The sequence below is a fragment of the Lonchura striata genome, chromosome Z (assembly GCF_046129695.1).
Source record: "Lonchura striata isolate bLonStr1 chromosome Z, bLonStr1.mat, whole genome shotgun sequence".
Classification (NCBI taxonomy): domain Eukaryota; kingdom Metazoa; phylum Chordata; class Aves; order Passeriformes; family Estrildidae; genus Lonchura; species Lonchura striata.
Window position 1 is genome coordinate 23,592,266 of NC_134642.1, and position 20,844 is coordinate 23,613,109.

Below are 20,844 nucleotides of genomic sequence, written 5' to 3' on the forward strand. Positions count from 1 at the left end.
AAGCCTGTGCCTGTCACTAGATTTCCAGAGCATTCCACCATCCACCCTACAGACTTCAAACCTAAAAAGAAATACTTCACAGTGCTAAACAGTATTATTGTTAAAGAATACTGTTGCTTTATAAACTAAATTCAAAAGCTATCAAGAAGAAATTGTTTCACTGTTTAAAGGGGGCCAAAAGAACCACAGATCAGTCCAGGCTAAAGGGCCCATAAGAGGCCATCTAATTCAACCTTTTGTGGGAAAGGCAGCCTGGATGAGATTATTGAGCATCACTGTCTAGCTGCATCTTGAAAACCTCCTGTGATGGGAACTTTACCACATACCCCTGGGGGAGTTGTTCCAGTGAAACATTCATCATTATAAAATCACGCTTATTGTAAATCATTCTTCTTGCATCATTCTCATTGTAAAAACAGTCATTTCTTAGGGAGGAAACCTCCCTCCCTACAACTTGTATCCACTGCTCCTAGAGAAAAGGATGATCTCAATACTATCTGTAGTCTTCCCTTTAAGTTTTGGAAAACTGTGTTGAGGTCCCTCCTGAAAATTTTGTGGACTGAAAAGACTAACTTTTGCAGTCTTTCTTCAAATGTCAAGTTCTCCCCAGTCTTAACTACCTTTATGGCACTCCTTTGACCCATCTTCAGTTCATCCATATCTGTTTTGGAACTGTGGGGGCCTGAACTGGACACACAACTCCATGTGCAGTGTGACAAGTGCTGGTGAAGAGGGATGGCCACATCTCTCCTTTATCAGTGCCCCGTGGATGCAGCTCAGGATCCACTCTGTCTCAGTAGCTGCAGCAGTGCACTGCTGACCTGGTGTCTGTGTGCTGTCTGCTGACACTCTCGGGCTCCTCTTTGCAAGGCTGTTCCACAGCTCATGGGTCCTAAGCCTGGCCAGGCTCTTTGGTTTTGTGCTCCCAGGTGCAGGACTCTGCACTTTCCTTGGTTGAACTTTACACAGTTCTTGTGGCCCAGTCTTCCAGCCTGCTCATATCTCTGCAAGGTGGCTCTCCCTGCTGATGTGTCCCCCTCAATTGACATCAGTTTAGTGACACAGCAAATGTCACCACATTTGGGTGCTTTTGGTCCTATTATCCAGATAATTCATGGAGATGTTACAATGTGGAGCCCAGTACTGATCCCTGGGAGACTCACCTGGGACTGCGGCTGCCAGCCCCAGTAAAACATGTTGATCGCCTGTGAGATGATTGCTGCCCATCTCACAGATCACCCCCATCCAGTCTATATTTGACATCTGTCTAGCTGTGGGGACAACATGACACATGTCAAATGCTTTAGGCAAGCAACATCAACTGCTTTCTCCATATTGACTGAATATGGTAATTTGTTTTAGAAAGGTGATCAGGTTAGCCTGGCATGATTTGTCTTCGATAAATCTGTGCTGGATTTTCCCAGTCACTTGCTTAATTTATTTGGTAATAATTCCTAAGAGGCTCGTTCTGCCACTTTCCCAAGGACTGTAATAAGGATACTAGGTCTTCTTTTGGGCCATTCTTATAGACAGGTATGAGATCTGCCCTCTTCCAGTCATCAGGGATGCCCCTGATCTCTATGAATTTTCAAAAATAACAGGACAGTGGTCCTGCAACAATATCAGCCACTTCTGCTGACACCCTGGGGTATATTCCCTTCTGGGCCTTGCATTTATGTGAGTTGAGGATTTGCAGGCCTCTACTGGTGGGTCAACATGTGTGTTGTTTTATCCTGGGAGCTATGGTCTGGCTCTGGCCACTCTGCTGAACAAGGAAGAAAGAAGGTACTGAGAACCTCTGTCTTGCCAGCATTATCTCCACCTTTTTCCCTGACTGGTCTAGTAATTGGCTTGTGTCTTCCCTGGGCTTCTGCTTAACTGCTGATGCAAGAAGTAACCAAAAGTATGTATTCTATCACCATCTGTTAAAACCAGGTGGGGCAGTGTTCCTTATCTCCTCCATGACTCATCCCTGATAACTCCCTGGTGGTGGGGCCATCAAGCCTCACTGCATGACTGATAAAATTACATCATCCCACCGTGAGATGCTTTGCCCAGGGGGAGGAGCCAACAACTCCCCTAGGTGTGCTGGACTATTAAATTAGTAGCTGTTAACCGAGTACTATACACACTCAAGCGTTGCTGCCAAAGATGAAGGAAAAAACATCAGTGGCATAGTCTACAGAAAAAGAGAGACTGTGACAAATATATTTAATCTTGATGTAAGATCAGGCATAAACATGTTTCATCTGAACACAAGAAATTTTTTTTCTGGACAGATAATTACTGAAACAACTGCAGGGATGTGGCAGTGTTCCCATTGCTGGAGGATTTTAAGCTGTGGTGCAAAAAGCTGTTAGATAATATCTAGGCTCCCTTTTCTACAAGAGTTGGACTGGATGATCTCTTGAGGCTCCATCAACCTGAGCTGTTTTATGATTCTAAGATAGTATGGATTTCTCAAAGCAAAGATCAGGTAACTCTAGGGATAAGAAAAATAAAGCATGCAATAAATTATCTAGAAAGGAAACAAACATGTATCTGTGAAACTTTTATTAGAAACATGAACAAACTTCCCTCTTTTGAGTCTTCATCTCTTCATCTCTCATTGCCATGAGAGTCAAGGGGAAATATTACTAGAATAATGTCAGAATTGTTTATGATTTATGAAAATAAGCCTTTGGGAAAAAAGGCCAAGCTTAACATACCTGCCCCCTGCATTTATACTGACAATTTCAGAACAGCCAAAAAAATCAGGTGCAAAAAACTTCACTCAACTGGAACTTGAATTGGGCTCCTACTGCCTTTATGTCTGTGGAATGTGAGCTATGGGTACCAAGAGAACATTTGAAATACAGGTGATACAAATACAAAATATAGACTTGACCTTTCAGCAGTCAGATAAATTGCTTACTAGGAACTGAAAGAGCAAAGAAAATATACATTTTTAATCAGGTGTCACAACTGGACAACCCTTCAAATCAGAGGAGGGGGCCATTAATGTATTTAATACTGAGCTCTACTGGCTTCAAAATTGGTGACATAAATACAGAACTTTCCAACCTGAGAAATTTTAATTTCTATTTCTGAAGTATTCTACATGAAGAGGAAAGACACTGTTGTTGTTGTTTAGGGTTTTGTCTTTTTTTCCCTCCAATAGAAAACAACAGAAAAGACCTCCTATCATTAGAGAAAAACTGAAAGGTGTTTTGGCATACTTCATTATTAATGCAATAGTTAATAGGCATATAAATTCTTTAGGGATTTGCTTTGGCAAATCATACCTATGCAAATTCAAGCATGTTTCATACAAAAAATATCTCAATAAACCTCTGGATCTTGAAGTTGAGCAGGTATTTTAGTCACTTACTGAGCCTGAATTAAAACAATTACAGGCAAAACAGCCCATTAGAAGAAGTTTGGCAACTTACTAAGTAGACATCCAAAACTGAAGCATTATCATTTTCCATTTCCAATGTGCTCTGTTCTGAAGTCAAATAGATGGCACTGTCTTCCAAAGTGAATGTTGAACTTGAAGGTAAGCCTTTACTGCAAAGAGAAGGGAAAGTACAGTCAACCAAAAGCCCAAGTTACAAAGCTCAGTCATAACTGAAAATTTAAAAGTTTCTCTAGTAAACATAAAAATCTTCAAAATACTTGGAAAAAAGGAATGTAAATAAACAAATATAGATATGTTAACAATAGCTAGATAAATGGAAGCTCATATGTGACTAACTGTACAATTTATTTTTGCATTTACTAAAATTTGATCAGAAAGTTATGCTATTCCTGAATGTCAATATTTAATTAATGAATTAAACTATGTCACAGTAAATGTCACATAATTTCATTAATCCCAAAATACATTACTTCCACATTACACATGTGTAAATTTTGGCAGCATTTTGTAATTCAAAATAGGGAAAAGAAAGAGTAAACAATTAGGTACATGGTAACATTAGTGACATTGGACTTTTTCATGCAGACACAGTTCACTAGCAGCCATAAGTTCAGAAGGAAAAGTGGGAGAACAAGAGTGTAATTGGTACACCTATGCAAGGAAGTGATGTTTACAGAGCAGGTGCACTCTATTACTTTATTCATTGATTGATATTTTTTGTTCTCTACCTTACAGAAATGCGCCTCCACAGAAATCTCATTTTGTAACACAGTTGGTTAACAAAGCTAAAACTCTCAAAGGCATTTTAATGGAATCAGATGTCCGTTATCACATATCTTACTAGCTGCCAGAAATTAGGCTCCAGGCTGCACTGAAAATTCAACTGTCAGTCTGTCAGTTCTGCAGGGGCATTTTAGAAGTTCTTAACTATGTACAGACAAGGTGAAAAGCAAAAATTCTGAATTATAATTTGGTATGGAAACATGGTTACAGCCATCAGTCCAGATATGACTAATTTCCCCCTCCCTTTGTACTACTTTAAGTATATTTCAGATGGGATAGAACTTCAGAAAGGGCAAACTAGCATGCACAGTTCAATATGCAGAAACTAGCATGTAAAGTTAAGATTCAAAGGCTCAACAAAATAATGAATTAATGTTATACTGGAACTATGGCTTTGTTGGCCCCTTGTTGGGCCTCCCCCAGGGGCTCCCCTGACCGGGGAAACTCTCCTGGAGCAGTTTTGTGCCAGGAAAAGGACACGCACAGCACTTTTTTGGTCTTCAGCTTCTTGTTTTATTGTTATCAAAATTTCAGCATGCTGTCTGCACCAGACCTTGCATGCAAGAAAACAGTATAAAATGGCTAACAATCTCGTGTTACAAGGCCTTTTAAGCATAATCAAAAACTAAATTGCCCAATTAAGAAGTGACACCTAGATTATTTTCCCTTCTAACCCAATACTGACCCCTAAAGACCCACAATGCAGATTTTTCTACCCAATTACCTAAGCCCATGAAGAAGGAAGAAGAAGGAAGAAAAAGGAACAAGAGACAACACCCTATACCCTCCATCTTGTTCCCATTTACAACATCCTAAAAATCCTAAAACCTAAATTTCTCACCCAAGTGATATACCATACTACTCTCTATAATCTATTTCACACTTTTGTGGTCTCTAGTTTATTTGTGAGGCTTTGGAGGCCTTCTCCATGAATGAAGGTCAAAGTCAGCACTTCCCTAGAGTAGAACCCCTCAGGGCAGACAGAGAAATATTCCCCTTGCCCTGGGTTTCCACATGGAACAGAGGTTTATATTCACCACATTACAATGTTCCTTTTATCATATAATGCACTTGGTATTTTTCGAAAGCTAGACTCTTTCTCTTGTACTAGGATGACCCAGGTCCAATTGACTTAGCATGACTCTTATATGTGTAACTTGAATTCTATTGACCAAGGAAAAATAGTAAAAACAAAAATCTTGTAATTAATCTCTTAACAGCAATACACATGCTGTCAGCAGTTCGTAACTGAAGTTCAAATTTCTTCAATAGCATCATCATAGCCACATTTATTGCCAGTTTTAAAGCAGACTGATTTTAAAGAGACTGATAGGGCAAAGACATACTAGGGGTGGCACAGGAGAGAACAAGTGAAATCCCTACGCATGCAGTGTTTCAGAAAAAGCAATTCAGAGGAATTGAGTTTTAGTACAGTTTCTACAATGCACTGTGTTCTGATCCTTAATTCTTAGGCTGAATAAGAAAAGCCAAGCAAAAAAAAAACCCCCCAAAAAAAAAAAAAAAAAAAACAAACCAAAAAAACCCAAAAAACAAAAAACCAAAAAAAAAAACCAACCCCCAACAAAATAACAACACCAACAAAAAAACCCAAAAACCCACAAAAAACCCACCAAAAAACCCCAAACCAAACCAAAAAAAAAAAAAAAAAAAGAAAAAAACCAAAACACTTTTAACACTTTTAACTTTCTGTCATTCAGTGATGGTCAGCCACAAGGAGCTCAGCTATGCTGTTGCCCTCCTCTGGCTAAAGTAGTCTATGTGCTCTAGGTTCTTAATTAATAAAGAAAAAAAGAAGCAAAAATAATTCCATCATTAGATAACTGGGAAAGCTTTGTTTTACTTTAAGACACAATTACATGTCATTTCAATCATAGCCAAATTTTCTTTCCCATGGGGATACCCCCAGTGTCTCAGTGCATCTGTTCATAGTGTTTGAGTATTCAAGCCTTTTTCTTCCACCCAACTGCTTATTATCATGAAGCATGTGCGAATTTAGTCCACTTCGAATCAGATTCAGACAAAGTTGTCTAAGCTTCAGAAGCTAACAGACAGAACACTGAATACACAGAAGTTTATTTATGTAGAACACCAACTGGCAAGAGGGGTGCTTTAATATTTCTTACAACAGAAAAACCAATACCTATAAATCCCTGCCACTTCAAAAAAATAGCAGAACAGCATTTCAAAGACTGTATGCTTCAGGAAGTTTGACTGTGTAAGAGAACAAACCCACTGTTATGGTTTGACACTGGCACAATACCAGTGCCCTTATGAAAATGCAATCTCTTAATTGAATGCTGTGAAAAGCAGGCTTAAGTTTAATAACAGGAAAAGAACTTTATTAAGTTACTACTATAAAAGAAAAAAGAAAGGAAATAAAACTACACAAAGATTAAAATGAAAACTTTGCAAAGCATTCCTCCTCCCACCACTCAACTTCAACAAACTATAGTGAAACACAGTCTGGACCCAGTCAGGTTTCCACTTCCAGACAATCGATACTCAGTCCATCAAGGATGAGAGGAGTCTCTCCTGTGCCACAGACCCCCCAGGAAACACAGCTCCACATCCTGTGTTGCCATGTCTCACATGGCACTGCCCGGAGAAAAAGTTTGCCATGGTGACCCTTCTCCTTTCCATGCACAGTGCTCTCAAGACCAATGCATGGATGGACAGACTGCTTTTACGATTTTTCCTTTCAAGTATGCCCTGCCAAGAGGGGAAAAAACAACCAGTTTTTCAATTTTTGGGACCACAGTCCCCCACCCATTTTCCCCTGGGGCCAAGGGTCTAAGAACAGAGGTCTTCTTCTTTTCTTCTTCTTCAAGGACAGGGGTCACCACTACAAACCCCCTAACTTTTTTCTGTTCGTTCCACTTCTGTCTTTTCCCAGCTGAAGCAGGTCTCTTGGCTCACTGGCATCCTCCTAAAATACAGTCTCTCTTGGAGGAGAAGATTGGTTCAGTCTGTGGCTACCAAGAAAAAATCCAGCCAAAAGCCCCTCCATCATCTCCTCCCACCTAGAATTTCTCCTTCTAACATCCCAGGGTCCAAGCTGTCTCTCTTCCTCTTTTTTTAAACTGAGGAGTGAAATTTCACAAAGCTTTCATTTCTCAGGAAGGGTTAAAAGTCCGAACTCCCAGGATGGCTCGATGCCCAGGCTCCGGCTCCCACAGGCAGCTGGACACCTTGCGGCCCCCAGCTCTTCTCCTTCCTGTGGTGAACTGCTGACAAAACTGCTGCTGGCTTTTTCTCTCTCTCTCTCAACTCTGGGGAGGAACGGAGACATCCCAGATTTCTCCACCCTTCCGTCTGCAGGGGGCCAGCTCAGCTCCAGTCCCTCCACCCTTGGGCCTACCTCCAAAGGCCACGTGGGTTTTCCCCTCCTGTACCCAGCTCATCGCCGGGCAGGGGAGGTTTGCACTGCACCCTGACCAGAACCAAAGAGAGCGAGTTCTCCTGGGAATTCTGCTTTTAACCCCTCTGTGTTCTCAGAGGCATGTCCACCTTCCGTTGGTCAATATCCAAATTGACCTCTTCCTTCTGAGAAAATTCTTTTTCTGTGTCAAACTATGACACCCACAATCCCTCCAAAGCCTTCTAAAATTCCAAATGGTCTCCACAAAGAAACAGCAACACAAAGGTAAGACAAAAAATTGAAGCATATACAGATAAGAAAGAAGAAGAAGGCAGAAATCCAGACTACATATACATCTTCCAAAAAAGAGGCATAGAATGCATAAAGAGAAAGAAAAAATAGATTTCATATAGATTGTTTCCCTTAGGTTCAGGTGTATCAGAAGAATTCAGCAGTCCTCTTTATACAGCTCAGAATATCTTGGCATTGCTCTAAAGGGGGAGATGAAGTGCCCCTTTATGCATCATGGGATTTTGTTTGGGTTTGGGACTGGAAAGCCCCATGAGACCTGCTGAAAAATATACTGAAAAAAGAATTTTTATATTATTGGGTTATTTAAAACATGAATTGTAAAACATCTACAGTTTGAAACATTTTAAAATATTTTAAAGCAAGTTTCAAATATTTCCAGAAACACCATTGACCTTCTTCAGCTCTTTGCAATTCTAAAAGCCATGTCAAGAGAGACAAGAGTCATAGTGCTTAGGGCATTCAGATTTGTCATCTTTAAATTAATTCATCAGTACTAAATAGGAAGACTTTTCCTGGAAGGAGAAAATCTGTTATTACTTTTTCTATAAAAATAATCCCTCATATAATATGCAAGTATTACATTTCCTAAGATAAAACAAATAAACCCTTTCAAAAAAGTGATTTTGTACTAATAATTATATTTTCTAGTGGAAAACAGACCCTTTAAGTACTAAAATATCTGCACCAAACATAGACCTACTTGAGGTGATATAGAAAATATTTTAAAAATAGAAAATATATAGAAAATATTTTAAAATGTTAATGGAAGCAATAAATTGTCAATTCTGTTATTTTACTTAAAAGAATACTTGAGATTGCTTACAAGAAAACCACTTGACTGAGAAACAGCTTAATGGAAAAGAAACCAGCTGTCTTCTGACATACAAGAAACATATGTCATGATTGTCTGTTTTTTCTTTTTCTTTCTGTTTTTAGGTCCAGTCCTTTTTGTGCTTAAAAATACAGCAATTTCCCCCTCTCTACTATTCTTTCATTTGTACTAATCCATCTTCACACTGTCTGGATAGCACCTTGGCTTTCCTACTTTTCCAGCAACTGAGGAATAGCTTGGTGAAAATGATCAGCTTGCAGCCTAGAAAAATCCTCATAATAAGCTGTATGTTTATGACTGCTGCTCAGTCTCTGTTTTTCACTTTAATCACAAGTCTCAAAACACTTTTCTGCACTATATAGCAATTAGTTATGCTAGTTTTAACCTGAACCAAGCCAGTTTTACAAAAGCCCTCCTCGTAAGGCACAGCTGCAGGAGCTGGCTCCACCTCAGCAATGGAGGAGCATGTCTGCTTAAGCTCAGCAGCAGCACTTTCTCCCTTTCTACCCACAGATGCTGAGCACTCTCAAGGAGAGAGTGTACTAATCACCTTTCTTATGTTATAAGCCATTTGCCTCTCCTTTGGGAAGTATTACATTGGATAACAGAAACAGAGTGTAATTTTTAAGAAAAAAATCCAACCCAAATAAAAAATACAGTGTGTGCTTCAAGGTATGAAAAAATATTACTACTCTCTTTTTAATGAGGGAAATAATATCATCTGTTTTCTAAGTGGTGTGGGCACATACTGTCCATTAGTAGGAGTCAAGGAGCTGTCCAAATATCACATTATTAAGCACACAGGACTCTCCTCCTTTATTACCTTAAACCAGAAATTTCTGACAGGTTACAAGCAAATTCACCTACTCTCTACTGTGTGCTATGTTACTTTGAAGAATAATAAAAAAGCCTGATGAAGAAGATGCCAAATTGTAATTCTATTAAATAGCAAAGCAGACTGTCACAGTTAATTACATATTTGAAGATTGAAAGCAGGCTCACATTTGTAAACAGATCTCTTAATTCAGGCTTTGTTTCAAAGACTGTTCTAAGCTTGCTCTTATCGGAGAGAAATAGTAAAATGGTGAGTCCTGCATCACAAAATTTTCTAATATTCAGAAGAAGACCTCTGGCAAGAAAAAACTCAGATCTGAATCTACAATTCAGTGCATCATGTAGCACGGATTTTTTGGCGAGTTTATTTCCCTGCTAGTTTTTTTTTATGAGAGGACTAAAGTTCCTTCATTGAACCATAAAAACATAAGTAAAACTTCAGATGTATATATTTTTTAGTGCCAAGAAGAAGGAATGACCTCCGTGAACTGATGTCAAAAGAAGTGGGTACAAAACAGCAGGTGCCCAGAATCTTATGGAAATTAGTTCAATACTGAACATACTTTGAAGCCTTCTTAACTCCTAGCTATGACAGGGAAGCTAATTCTCATGAATTGTACATACTGAGATTGTGACACACACCACTGCTTAGCGAGAATTTAAAACTGCCTCCAGGCCCTAGCTGAAGATGGCACACCTAGACCAGCAAAGATGTTAGTTGGTAAGCCCCTATGGCAGATCTGCCTACAGAGTAGATGTTTTTGGCAGAGGATGTGGAGAGAACCACACATCTGTGAATGCTGGTACCAGGTCTGCTGCGGTAGCGAATGTGCCCTCTTGTAATGATGAAGTCCATACCTGGACTGCAGACACTAACAATTGGATTTTTAAAGACATGCATACTAATCACATAGCCAGCAACATGTCCTGCATTAGAGATTATTTCATTGACTGCATCACTGTGGGAAAGTAAACAAGTCTAGATGTACAATCATAGTGTAGATCTGCAAAAAACTTTATTTTAGAATTATTTTGGCATATGTTCACAGTACAATAGAATTACTCATAGGTTTTCTTTACAGTTTAATTTTTAGAGAGTAAAGAATATTTGAAATGCTTTAAATCTGAACTCTTTATTCAGACAACTCCACCATTCTCTTTTCCTGACTGATGCTGATAAAGAGCAGTTCTGTGGTTTTATTTGAAATGCTTAAAGGAAACAAAACCCTCCAGCTTTATTTCTATCAAAGAAAAAGCTTTGTGAAAGATCATGAATATTGAAGTCCTACAGATAACTTGACACAAGTTGAAGTGAATGAGCTCTATTTCTACAAATGCTTATTCATCAGTAGTTTTATTTCCTAAAGCTTGTGGAGAAACATTTTTGTTCTGCAATAAAAACTTCATCTTCATAATACCCCAAAACATGCTTCGTTCAAATTTTTATAGCAAATCATCAGACATATAGAAGATGCCACATCAGTGAAATTTATTTCAATGTAATGGAAGTGGAAGCCGTAAATATCACTATTATCAAGTAATGCTGCAAGTCATTTTACTTTTTATGTAAATACAGTTGTCAAAAATTTAACAGGAGATAAAAACCTACTGCCTCAAGATTGCTTTTAAAATAACTTGACATTTTGGACAACATGCCATTTACAGGAAAGAATTTAATCTTGGCACATTACTGCATTTGTGAAATTTATACACTGAGTAATTCAGGACTCCAAATTTTTCCAAACAATATTCAAGACGCTTGAGTGGCTACCTTCTTGATGAAAACTGGCAAAGAAATAGCTCAATACACTGTAAAAAGATCTGCAAGCAGGTAAGGTGACACAGCACAGTACACTTGAGGTTCACAAGGGAACATACAGGCACATACAATCTCCCAGCAAGACTTACTGGCTTAAGCATGGTATTGGACTGACACAGCTGAAATATATTCAAACACAACTCAAATTGCATTTAACCTAGCTCACTAGCATCTGCACAACTTTTCTTAAGACATTCCTGTTTTTATACTTCCTGGATTAAAACCAGACAGGCTCTAATCACACACATATATGAAGTTTCACACAAATTTACTTCAGAAAATGGTTGTTATAGAAGAATTTAAAGCAGACCATTCAGTGTACATTTACTGTGCATTCAGGATAAAGAACAGTTTTTTTCTTTTCCTAGCACATCACTATTTTCTGCAGCTGTTTTAGTCTACAGCCAAGTTACAAGAAGTACTTCCTACCCTGACCTTAATGTAGTTTGGTTTATGGTACAGACTAAGGCCAAAACAAAATTTAGATATCCAGTTTTGTTTTGGAACATGAAGAAAACTTCATATAACCTTTTTCACCATATTTATGCTTTCTATTTCATGATCCCAAATTACAACATGTATAATTACAAAAAAATACATGATAAATCCTACAAGCTTTTGGCACCTGTCCTTCACTGGAAAGGTTAAACACTGAGCTACAGCGACATTTGTCCCTTCTGCTCTTATTTTGCAGAGCCCCCTTCTGTGGAGCACAACATTAAACTTCTAGCAGAACAGATACGGCCTTTACCTGCTAGAATAGAGTGTAGGTTGATCACGTGGACAGTGATCGTCTGCATTCAAGGAAGAAGAAGAAAGTGTGGTTGCCAAGGAAGCTGCTTCAAACAGAGATGGAGTGCTGGGCACTAGATCTGGCCGGTGGTGTGAACCTAGTACTGCATATGCAGAAATAAAGAACAATGTTAACAAACTTCATTTTAAATTTAGCCCAAGAATCTTCATGTAAGTATGTCGAGTCCCATAGTGCCCTCATAAGCTTCTTGAAGTTTCCTAATGTTTGAATTAATGAGATGGTATTATTCATATGCCCATACCACACTCTTGTATTACAGAGTGAACTTCAGCTGCTAACAACTACATTCAGCAGAATACAGAGTTAACTCCAAAGTCAAATATTAAACAGAGGTATGAGTTATAAATTCTTCTCAGTCTGAGGACTATACTCATATTACCACAGCTCATTTATCAGATTAGATTAGGCAATTGGTTCTGCTTTCATCATGGCTGCAGGCAAGTTCTGAAAGGGGCAAAGTTGAACCTCTTCAAAAAACCTCTGGGAACAATGAACTGAGCTTCAAAACACTTGAAGTGACATGCTTGTCTAGAGGTCAGTGAAAAGGATAGCATTGGTTCTGCCTTTAATTTTCTGTCTGGACTGAACACCTTTTTTCAGGATGTCCTGAAATCTGAAAGTTTAACATCATATTACAAACTTTGACACTGACTTTGTCTTGCTCCTGAAGGTCTATTTTGACAAATATTACTAACTACCCTCTCCATAAGAATAACTTGACTCTGATTTTGAGAGTTCAGCCATACTAGTAGTGTTCTAGTTACAGGACTTCTAAAGCTTATACAAAATTCTTAAAAACATAATTTGTTTATTTGAAAGACCATACCTTCTTCATCAAGGCTGGCATAACTTTGTCCTTCAGCAAGAATGCCATGCTTTTCATCCTTCCACTCCTGGCTAACTGCACACACTATTTCTTGTGATGCTGCCTTTAGGGCTGTGATGGAATTACACCGTTTCTTTGAAGGTGAAGGCTTTAAAGCTGCATTACCAAATGAACATAGATGTTGAATTATGTCATCTTATCTCCCTACACATCTTTACAAAAAGTAAGCCATATAGAAAATCTAGGTTTTGAATACAGATGAAGAACATGTCTAGAAACTTACTTAAACATTACATTAATGTAACTCTAATGTAACTAAAGTGAAAAGTATTGTTATTTCATTTGCAAGAGAAGTACTTTTGTCTTTTTCAGTTTCTGACTGCTTATTGTAGGACAATAAGTCAAGTCACTGGCACCACTAATTTAAAAAGCTCCTATGGAGTACCAACCCATGCAATCAAAGACAGAGTGATACAGGAAAAAACCCAGAAAATACAAAAATGAAAAAGACATTTGGAGTATTCTGGGAGGTTGTAATCTTTTTATTTTTGAGCTGTTAACTACTTCTATGTAATGATACTGAAGAATTTCCACTCCAGACTCTTCTGTCAAACTTTTTTTTTTTTTGATACAATAAACACTTCCAAAATCTTGATGGCCTACGCACTCAGGTATCAGCACCTCTTATATAATTCTTAGCAGGACCTGCCTATTTAAAAAGCCTTTTGAATCAAACTCTACAACTGATCATTGCCACTACTACTGAACCATGAGCCCCATCAGTAGTTCTTCTCCAGAAGGATGCCAACAATTTAATTTAGTGTTTTTCAGCTGCTGGCTGCTGATCACCATGCATTGGCTGTGAAGTTACATCAGATGCACTATAACACTTCTTTAATTTCTTTACTACACAGTTCAAAGTAAACACATCAAGTGTTCACTTGGCTGAAGACTGAAGAAAATAATCAGCTACATAGTTCCAGGGTACTTTTAAAAAAGAACATAGAAGACAGTTGCTGAGCTAGCCTCTGCCCAAGGCTAAATTCACTTAGTAAGTTTTTGTTCTTAACTATGCATGGTTGTTCTATGCACTAGTGGAAAAGCCAGATTCAGACAAGGGCTAAAGTGTTTAATCTGAAATGTCTGACTCAAAGCTTAGAAATAATATTATTGAAGGCAGGAACACTCCCAGTATTTTATGAAAGAATAATAATGCATTTGAACCATTAATCTGTATAAAAGTCCATTAATAGCCCTGTATACAGAGGAAATTGATAAAAGTAGGATACTTAGACAGGTTAATAGCTTGGAAAAATGAGACAGATTAATTAAGATCAGAGAGAAAATTTGGCATTATATGCTTTAATTGTACATTATACGCTTCAAATACAAAACAGGTTGTGTCTTGTCCTGGAACAAATCTAGCAGTCAGAATTAGAAAGAATTGGGGGGAAAAAAGATGCCAATATTGAGGTAAGACATACGGTATTTATTTTGTCAAACACGAGTATCAAGTAGTAAGGAGCAGGCACTCTTTATTCTTTATCAATGCAGAGGAGTTCCTTTGAGTATTGCCTCAGACAACAGAATTCCCACCAGTTCTTTGGCAAAATTATTCCAAGATTTAAAGAGAACTAGGTCTTGGGATGCTCCTTTCTCCTTTAAGCTGAATTTTGCTTCACATTTTGTCACATTACATCAATTGCTTCTATTTTCTTATTAATCAATCTTTTCCAAAGGACTTAACTTTGAACACTTTAAATTGTTAACTTATTCCAGTATTTGTAGTAATTTTTGGTTTACTTAAATATTATTTAGTTCTAGTGTTCATTTGTATTTTATTCTCTCTCTGTCCACACAGAATTGTTTCTCACTCCAGATAACTAATGAAAATGTTAAGAGACCAGTATAATAACACTGGTCAAAAAGTATTTGCAAAACACCTTCTATCAGTTTAAGACAATACCATATGCCCAATACTCCTCCTGTAGTATTTGAGCCAAGTGACCATTCCACATTTTGACACTCAAACTCTGAAACAAATACACTTCCATAAGCAGGCTTATGAAACTGTTAACTCAGATCCATTTTAAAGTACAAGTTCCTCTAAAAACTAGATAATTCTAGCCCATCAGTTAATACTTATTTCTCAAGAACACTGCTTCATAAAAGAATCCTCAACTCAGAAAACACTCTCTCCTACATGGTAATCAAAACCAGCCATTCTCTTACTAGAAAGAAAAAAAAAAAAAAGGTGCAATTTCAGCACCACCTCCACGGGTTTAAAAAATAATCTAGTAGTAAAGCAGCAAGTTAGTATGTGTGCACACTATTCAAAACACCTAATCTGTATGTCTTACTGTAAGGTTTCATAACACTTGTGATAACTGTTGGAAAAAACTTCATTGCTCACAATAATCCAGAGAGCTTTTTCCCAAAGAACAGCCTGGATATCATCAAACCTCAAGCACTCATATTTGTCTTGCCAGTATATTTATTAGAGACTTTCTTACTGCACATACATTGAGTGTGTCTCAGCAGTCGTCACAGAATGGCATGTATTGGAAGTGATATGAAAAATCATCTCGTTCCAAACCCTGCTGAGCCCAGTGACACCTACCACTACAGCAGGTTGCTCAGATCCCCACCAAACTGGCCTTGAACACTCCCAGGATGGGGCATCTACCATTTCTTTGGGCAACCTGTCCCAGTGCCTAATCACCCTCACTTGTAAAGAGCTTCTTAACATCTAACCTAAATCTACCCTTCAGCTTAAAGCCATTCCCTCTTGTCCTGTCATTATATACCCTTTTAAAAAGTCCATCTCCAGCCTTCTTGCACCTTCCAGTACCTCCTTTAGGTACTAAAAGGTTGCTACAAGATTTCCCCATAGACTTCTTTTCTCTGGGCTGAACATCCCCAGCTTGCCTAGTTTCACTTAATAGGAGAGGGGCTCCATGCCTCTAATCATGTTGATGGCCCTCCTCTGGACTCGCTCCAGCAGGTCCATGTCCTTCCTGTGCTGGGACCCAGAGCTGATGCAGCCCTGCAGGTGGGGTCTCAGCAGAGCAGAGCAGAGGGGCAGAATCCCCTCCATGGCCCTGCTGCCCACACTGCTCTGGATGCAGCCCAGGACACGTTTGGCTTTCTGGGCTGTGAGTGCTTATGGCCATGTATTGTCCAGCCTCTCATCCACCAGCACCTCCAAGTCCTTCTGGGCAGGGCTGCTCTGATCTGTTCATCCCACAGCCTGTGCTGGTATCTGGGGTTGCCCCAACACAGATATAACACTTTGCACTTGACTTTGTTGAACGTGGTCAGGTTCCCATGGGTCCATTTCTCACTTGTCCAGTTCTCTTTTGTCCCCCATCACCATCCTTCTCTGCACTTGCAACACTTCAGATTGAATTTCCTTTCACTAGTATAGTCAATTTAGAAATAAATTACATATAAATTCATTAATAAGATTCACAAAAAGTGTTGTTTCCTGAAAAGCTACCATAACATATCATGAATACAGGGAATCACTACTTAGGGTTAATTCAAATTTTTTCTTTTTCTTTTAAGGATTCCTTAATTCTACTTAAAATACCTTAACTATTTTAGTATAATTAGTCTCAGCCTTTTCCTTTCATCAGTCTATCCTATTCTTTTTTTTATTTAGAATTTCACAAAATACTTATTACATAATTTTCTACCTTCTTTTTGCAGTATCAGTTTTGTCTTTTTCATATGCCTTTATACATAACCATGTTTGTGTTCTAATCTGCCAGGCTTTAACAGTGGTTTTCATGGGCAGGCTCAGAGTTCAAAGGTTCAATTATCTTTAGAAAAGTGGTTTCAACTTTAGACAATATGCAGAGCAACAAAGGCCAGTATGACTTCTAGTGTTAGAAAAAGTAGTGAAAATAAAACTTGATCTGAACTTTTGATGGAAAAAGTCTGTATGAAGGAGTCTCTAAAGTTGTTGGGTTTTTTGTTTGTTTTGGGGTTTGGTTTTTTTTTTGGTTTTTTTTTTTGTTTTTGTTTTGTTTTTCTTTTAATTAGTAAGACGCTAAATTAATTGCCCTGATTTGAGTCAGTTTTGCCTGGGATAGTAATTGGTGAGTGATCTCTCCCTGTCCTTATTTGAACCCACCTGCCTTTTGTTATAACTTTTCCCCCATCTAGTTGAAGAGGGGAAGTGAAACCAACTTTAGACAGCCCTGATGTGACAAAAATACATAGTACATAATTCTCTGTAATTTTACTAATGGAGTAAAATCCCAATTGTCAGAAATTTAGTTTCTTGACTGGAGCTACAAAAGTGCTACATGATGTTGAAGAAAGGCTTGTTTTATTTCCAATACAGGAGCATTATAAGCAGCATTTGTGATTATAAAAATATCTAAAAAGAAGAAGTCACTACTTTCTTACCTTGAACTTTTTTGAAAACTCTTGCATTCATAAACTTTAAAAATCTGTCTGCATAAAAACTTGGTCGGTGAACTGAAACAGTATCCTACAAGATTGAAAAATATCTCAGTCACATTTTCCACAAGGTGTCAAGAAGAACCTGGACACCTCAGGTGAACTATAGTGTGCATTTAAGGCATAGTCAAAACTAGCGAATCATACCATTTATGAGTTATAAATTATACAGCTATAGTCTGCAAAATCTTCCAAGCATTTGAATTTTTTTTTCAAACGGTGTATATTTTTGAGTTATGGATTCATCAGTGTTCTGCTAGCTGGCTAGACTTGTGTAAGTTATAAGGACAAACTAATATTATTAGCTGTTGTTTGAAAGCTCAACAAATAAAACCAGAGCATGTATTGGGAAGATTTCAGCAGCAACTCAAACCACATGGTGAGGTTAAAATGTACCACAAGATTTTTCCTGGTCAACATGAGTCAAAGATCCACCAGCTAAAATATAAGCAGTTTTAAAAAAATCAATAAAATCTACTTACCCCATCATAAACAAGAGCTTTCCAAGAATGTTCCAGCTTCTTCATTAACCTAATTATGTAAAAAACTAAATCAGAACTGCTTTATAAAACTTCCACTTTTATAAGTAATTTCAGAATAGTTTGCTCAGTGAAAATTCATTGAAAGTTGAAGTTAAACTTACCTGTAAGACTGAAGAATATCAATAATACCCATAAATAAAAGCAGCTTTTCACCTTTATGGCTTTTTGCTGGAATACCTCCCATTCTAAGAGAAACAACAAAGAATATTTTTAATACATCTCTGATCACCAGTTACTAGCTGAACTGTACCCACTTGTAAACCCAAAGGAGTAGACAATAATTAAATCAGATGCCACAGTGCAAAGTCAGTCAAATGTGAGTCACCTAGCATGCAGTGGATTTTGAATAAAAAATTTGAAGTATCTGGATAAATATCCACAATTTAAGAAACAATAAATATTTTAAGATACATTTTAGACAGAGTTGGAAATATTCAGATGATCTGTAAAGTGGAAGAAAGTATATATCATTATATTGCTAAGGAAAGTAAGTACCTTTAGATAAGGGAGAATTTTTTCTACTATATGTAAAAAATCACAGAGAGTCTGCACATTAATCAAAGTCTGAAAAGGTTGTTTAATACATCATTTTTAGTGAAAAATATATTACTGTGCTTTTTCAAAATTTCTTTACAGACAGATAAGTGACAGATAAAGCAACAGTATCAAGCTGAGAATCCTGACTGCAGAGAATCCAGGGCTCCAGTTGGTCCAGAATCCATACTCAGCCATTAACAGTCATTTTAAGACCTTCTCCTCCTACTCCAACACCTAGAAAAATGGTCCATCCAACCTCTGCATTGTGTTTTGTTCCACTAGCTATTATGTCACCATGAGAGACATAGTGCAAGGAGTCAAAGAAGGACTACAATTGTCAGGATCTGAGTAGCACTGTATTAGCTCAAGTGGTGTGGGAGCCCAGCTAGTGCAACACCTCTGCCATCAACAGCACTAGCCACCTTCCGTGTGAATGTGAGTTGTAAAAACCAAGTGAAATAAAGCTCTAATTATAGTCCAGAGTTCTCAGTGTCTGGAAACTCCCCATGAATACTGAATATCATAATTCTCTCACTTGTTTGCTGTAAGTTTAAGCACAGATTCTGCATCATTAGTTGTATTTACCTAGACAGCTCCCTTGAGAACCAGGAAAAGTAAATCCTTAATTTTTAATTAAATCCTCATTAACATAAAGAACTTATTATATGCAATGCTGAATGATGACGATAATACTCTCATAGAACTTAATATATTATGAAGGAAAAACAAAATAATGACTGTTTATATATTCAAATTTCTATTAAAGTTTTTGTTAGACAGAAAAATAGAAAAAGAACATCAGTTCTTAATCTCAGGAAATATATGACTGCACTTCAGTGGTTGATTATATCATTCTGTGTACTCTGAGTATACTACTTCAAGATGAAAACAACCCCTGTAGGAATATCCTTTTCAATGTTAATTTATAGTTTTTGATTTGGTCTCGCCAGGCTGCTTTCAGTTAAAATTAGATTGTAGCTGGGACTCTTGTAATAGTTGTCTGTAGCATCTCTTTCATAAAAGAATGCACGTGTGCATACATAAGTCACTCTGAACTATCATGTATTTAAAGACTATCAATCTAGTGATCAACATTCCAATATCATGCTCTGTGGCCAATCTTGATGATGCAGGTTTTGGAAAAAAAAAAAAAAACAGGCTCAATCTTTCAATTCCTAGAATACAGTGTACTCATGAAAGTTTTGCCTGTTAATACTTTTGAAAGCAATATTAAGAGCAGGTTATAGCACTTACGTGTTTGTTTTCTCTGTGGTGATGGAGTCTCCAGACTTCCCAGGTCCCTGTATAGACTCCATGGCTGTGGAATAGAGAACTTTCTGCCCTCCATGGCGTTTTGCATCTGATGCAGCCTGGGAACATTCTCCTTCTCTTTCCTTCATGTTACTGTTCAATATATGGATCCCCAGAAGCAGACTGTAATCCATGATCTTAAAACTTTCTAGAACCTACCAAAGAAGGAATGACTATACTGAAACCACAAAATAATTAAACAGCAGCACTTTGCAAACCTGAGAGAAAGCAGGCTCTCACGGCACAAGCTTCTCTTATCAGGAAGTATTTGAAATTACATTTACACAAAAACCTTTTACTATCCACACAAGTCAAGTGCTCATTTTCTAATTAGCTGAATGCTCTTGTAACAAGTGAGAAAGCAAGACGCACAGCTGAAATGTAACCTGATGCTATTTTGTAGTCAAGGAAAATAATTCCAAGGAAGATAATTCCTTTTCCTTTATAGCAAATAATCAATTAATGGTTCCATCGTATACTTATGAACAACATATTTTTAAAATTATCTCTCATCCACATTCCAGACCTCCCTCAGTGTTTTTGACTGTACTCCTCTCTTATCTCCCCTCCACCTCCTATTTATAACAGACACCATACTCTTGGAGAACTTTCAAATGTCAACAAAAGTATTTGCTACCACCACCTTATTAGCAGCTAATGGGATTGGAGTACAAAAATCATGCACCTCTCTACTAGGCTAAATAGAGCCTATCTAAACTCAAAAGACAGGTTTTACTTATGAAGTATGACTTAACCAACCATCCTTCTCTTCTAGCTGTACCAACCATTTCTGTCTCTGGCAGCATGTCTTCTCTCACACACAAATAGTTTCATTTGTTTTTAGTCAGCTACATCATTCCAAAGTCTGGCATGCTATAATTGAAAGGCAATACAGCTCAAGTCAATACCCAAACATGAACTAAAGCAAGCTGCAATCACATCTAGTAATATAACCAAACTGTTCAGAGCAACAGTTTAGTGTCAG

At 37.8% G+C, this 20,844-nt stretch overlaps 1 protein-coding gene across 8 annotated transcripts in view; it reads right to left on the reverse strand.

Moving 5' to 3' along the window:
- Positions 1-20,844, reverse strand: part of PIP5K1B (phosphatidylinositol-4-phosphate 5-kinase type 1 beta) — a 97,919-nt gene that overhangs the window by 5,327 nt on the left and 71,748 nt on the right. For all 8 annotated transcript variants that reach the window (XM_021530505.3, XM_021530509.3, XM_021530512.3 and 5 more), the window contains 7 exons: positions 19,803-20,014; positions 18,113-18,196; positions 17,952-18,000; positions 17,416-17,500; positions 13,000-13,155; positions 12,111-12,255; positions 3,432-3,549 (listed from right to left, as the gene is read on the reverse strand). In XM_021530505.3, coding sequence (XP_021386180.2) covers positions 3,432-3,549; positions 12,111-12,255; positions 13,000-13,155; positions 17,416-17,500; positions 17,952-18,000; positions 18,113-18,196; positions 19,803-20,014 — 849 coding nt within the window. The remainder of the gene's footprint in view (positions 1-3,431; positions 3,550-12,110; positions 12,256-12,999; positions 13,156-17,415; positions 17,501-17,951; positions 18,001-18,112; positions 18,197-19,802; positions 20,015-20,844) is intronic.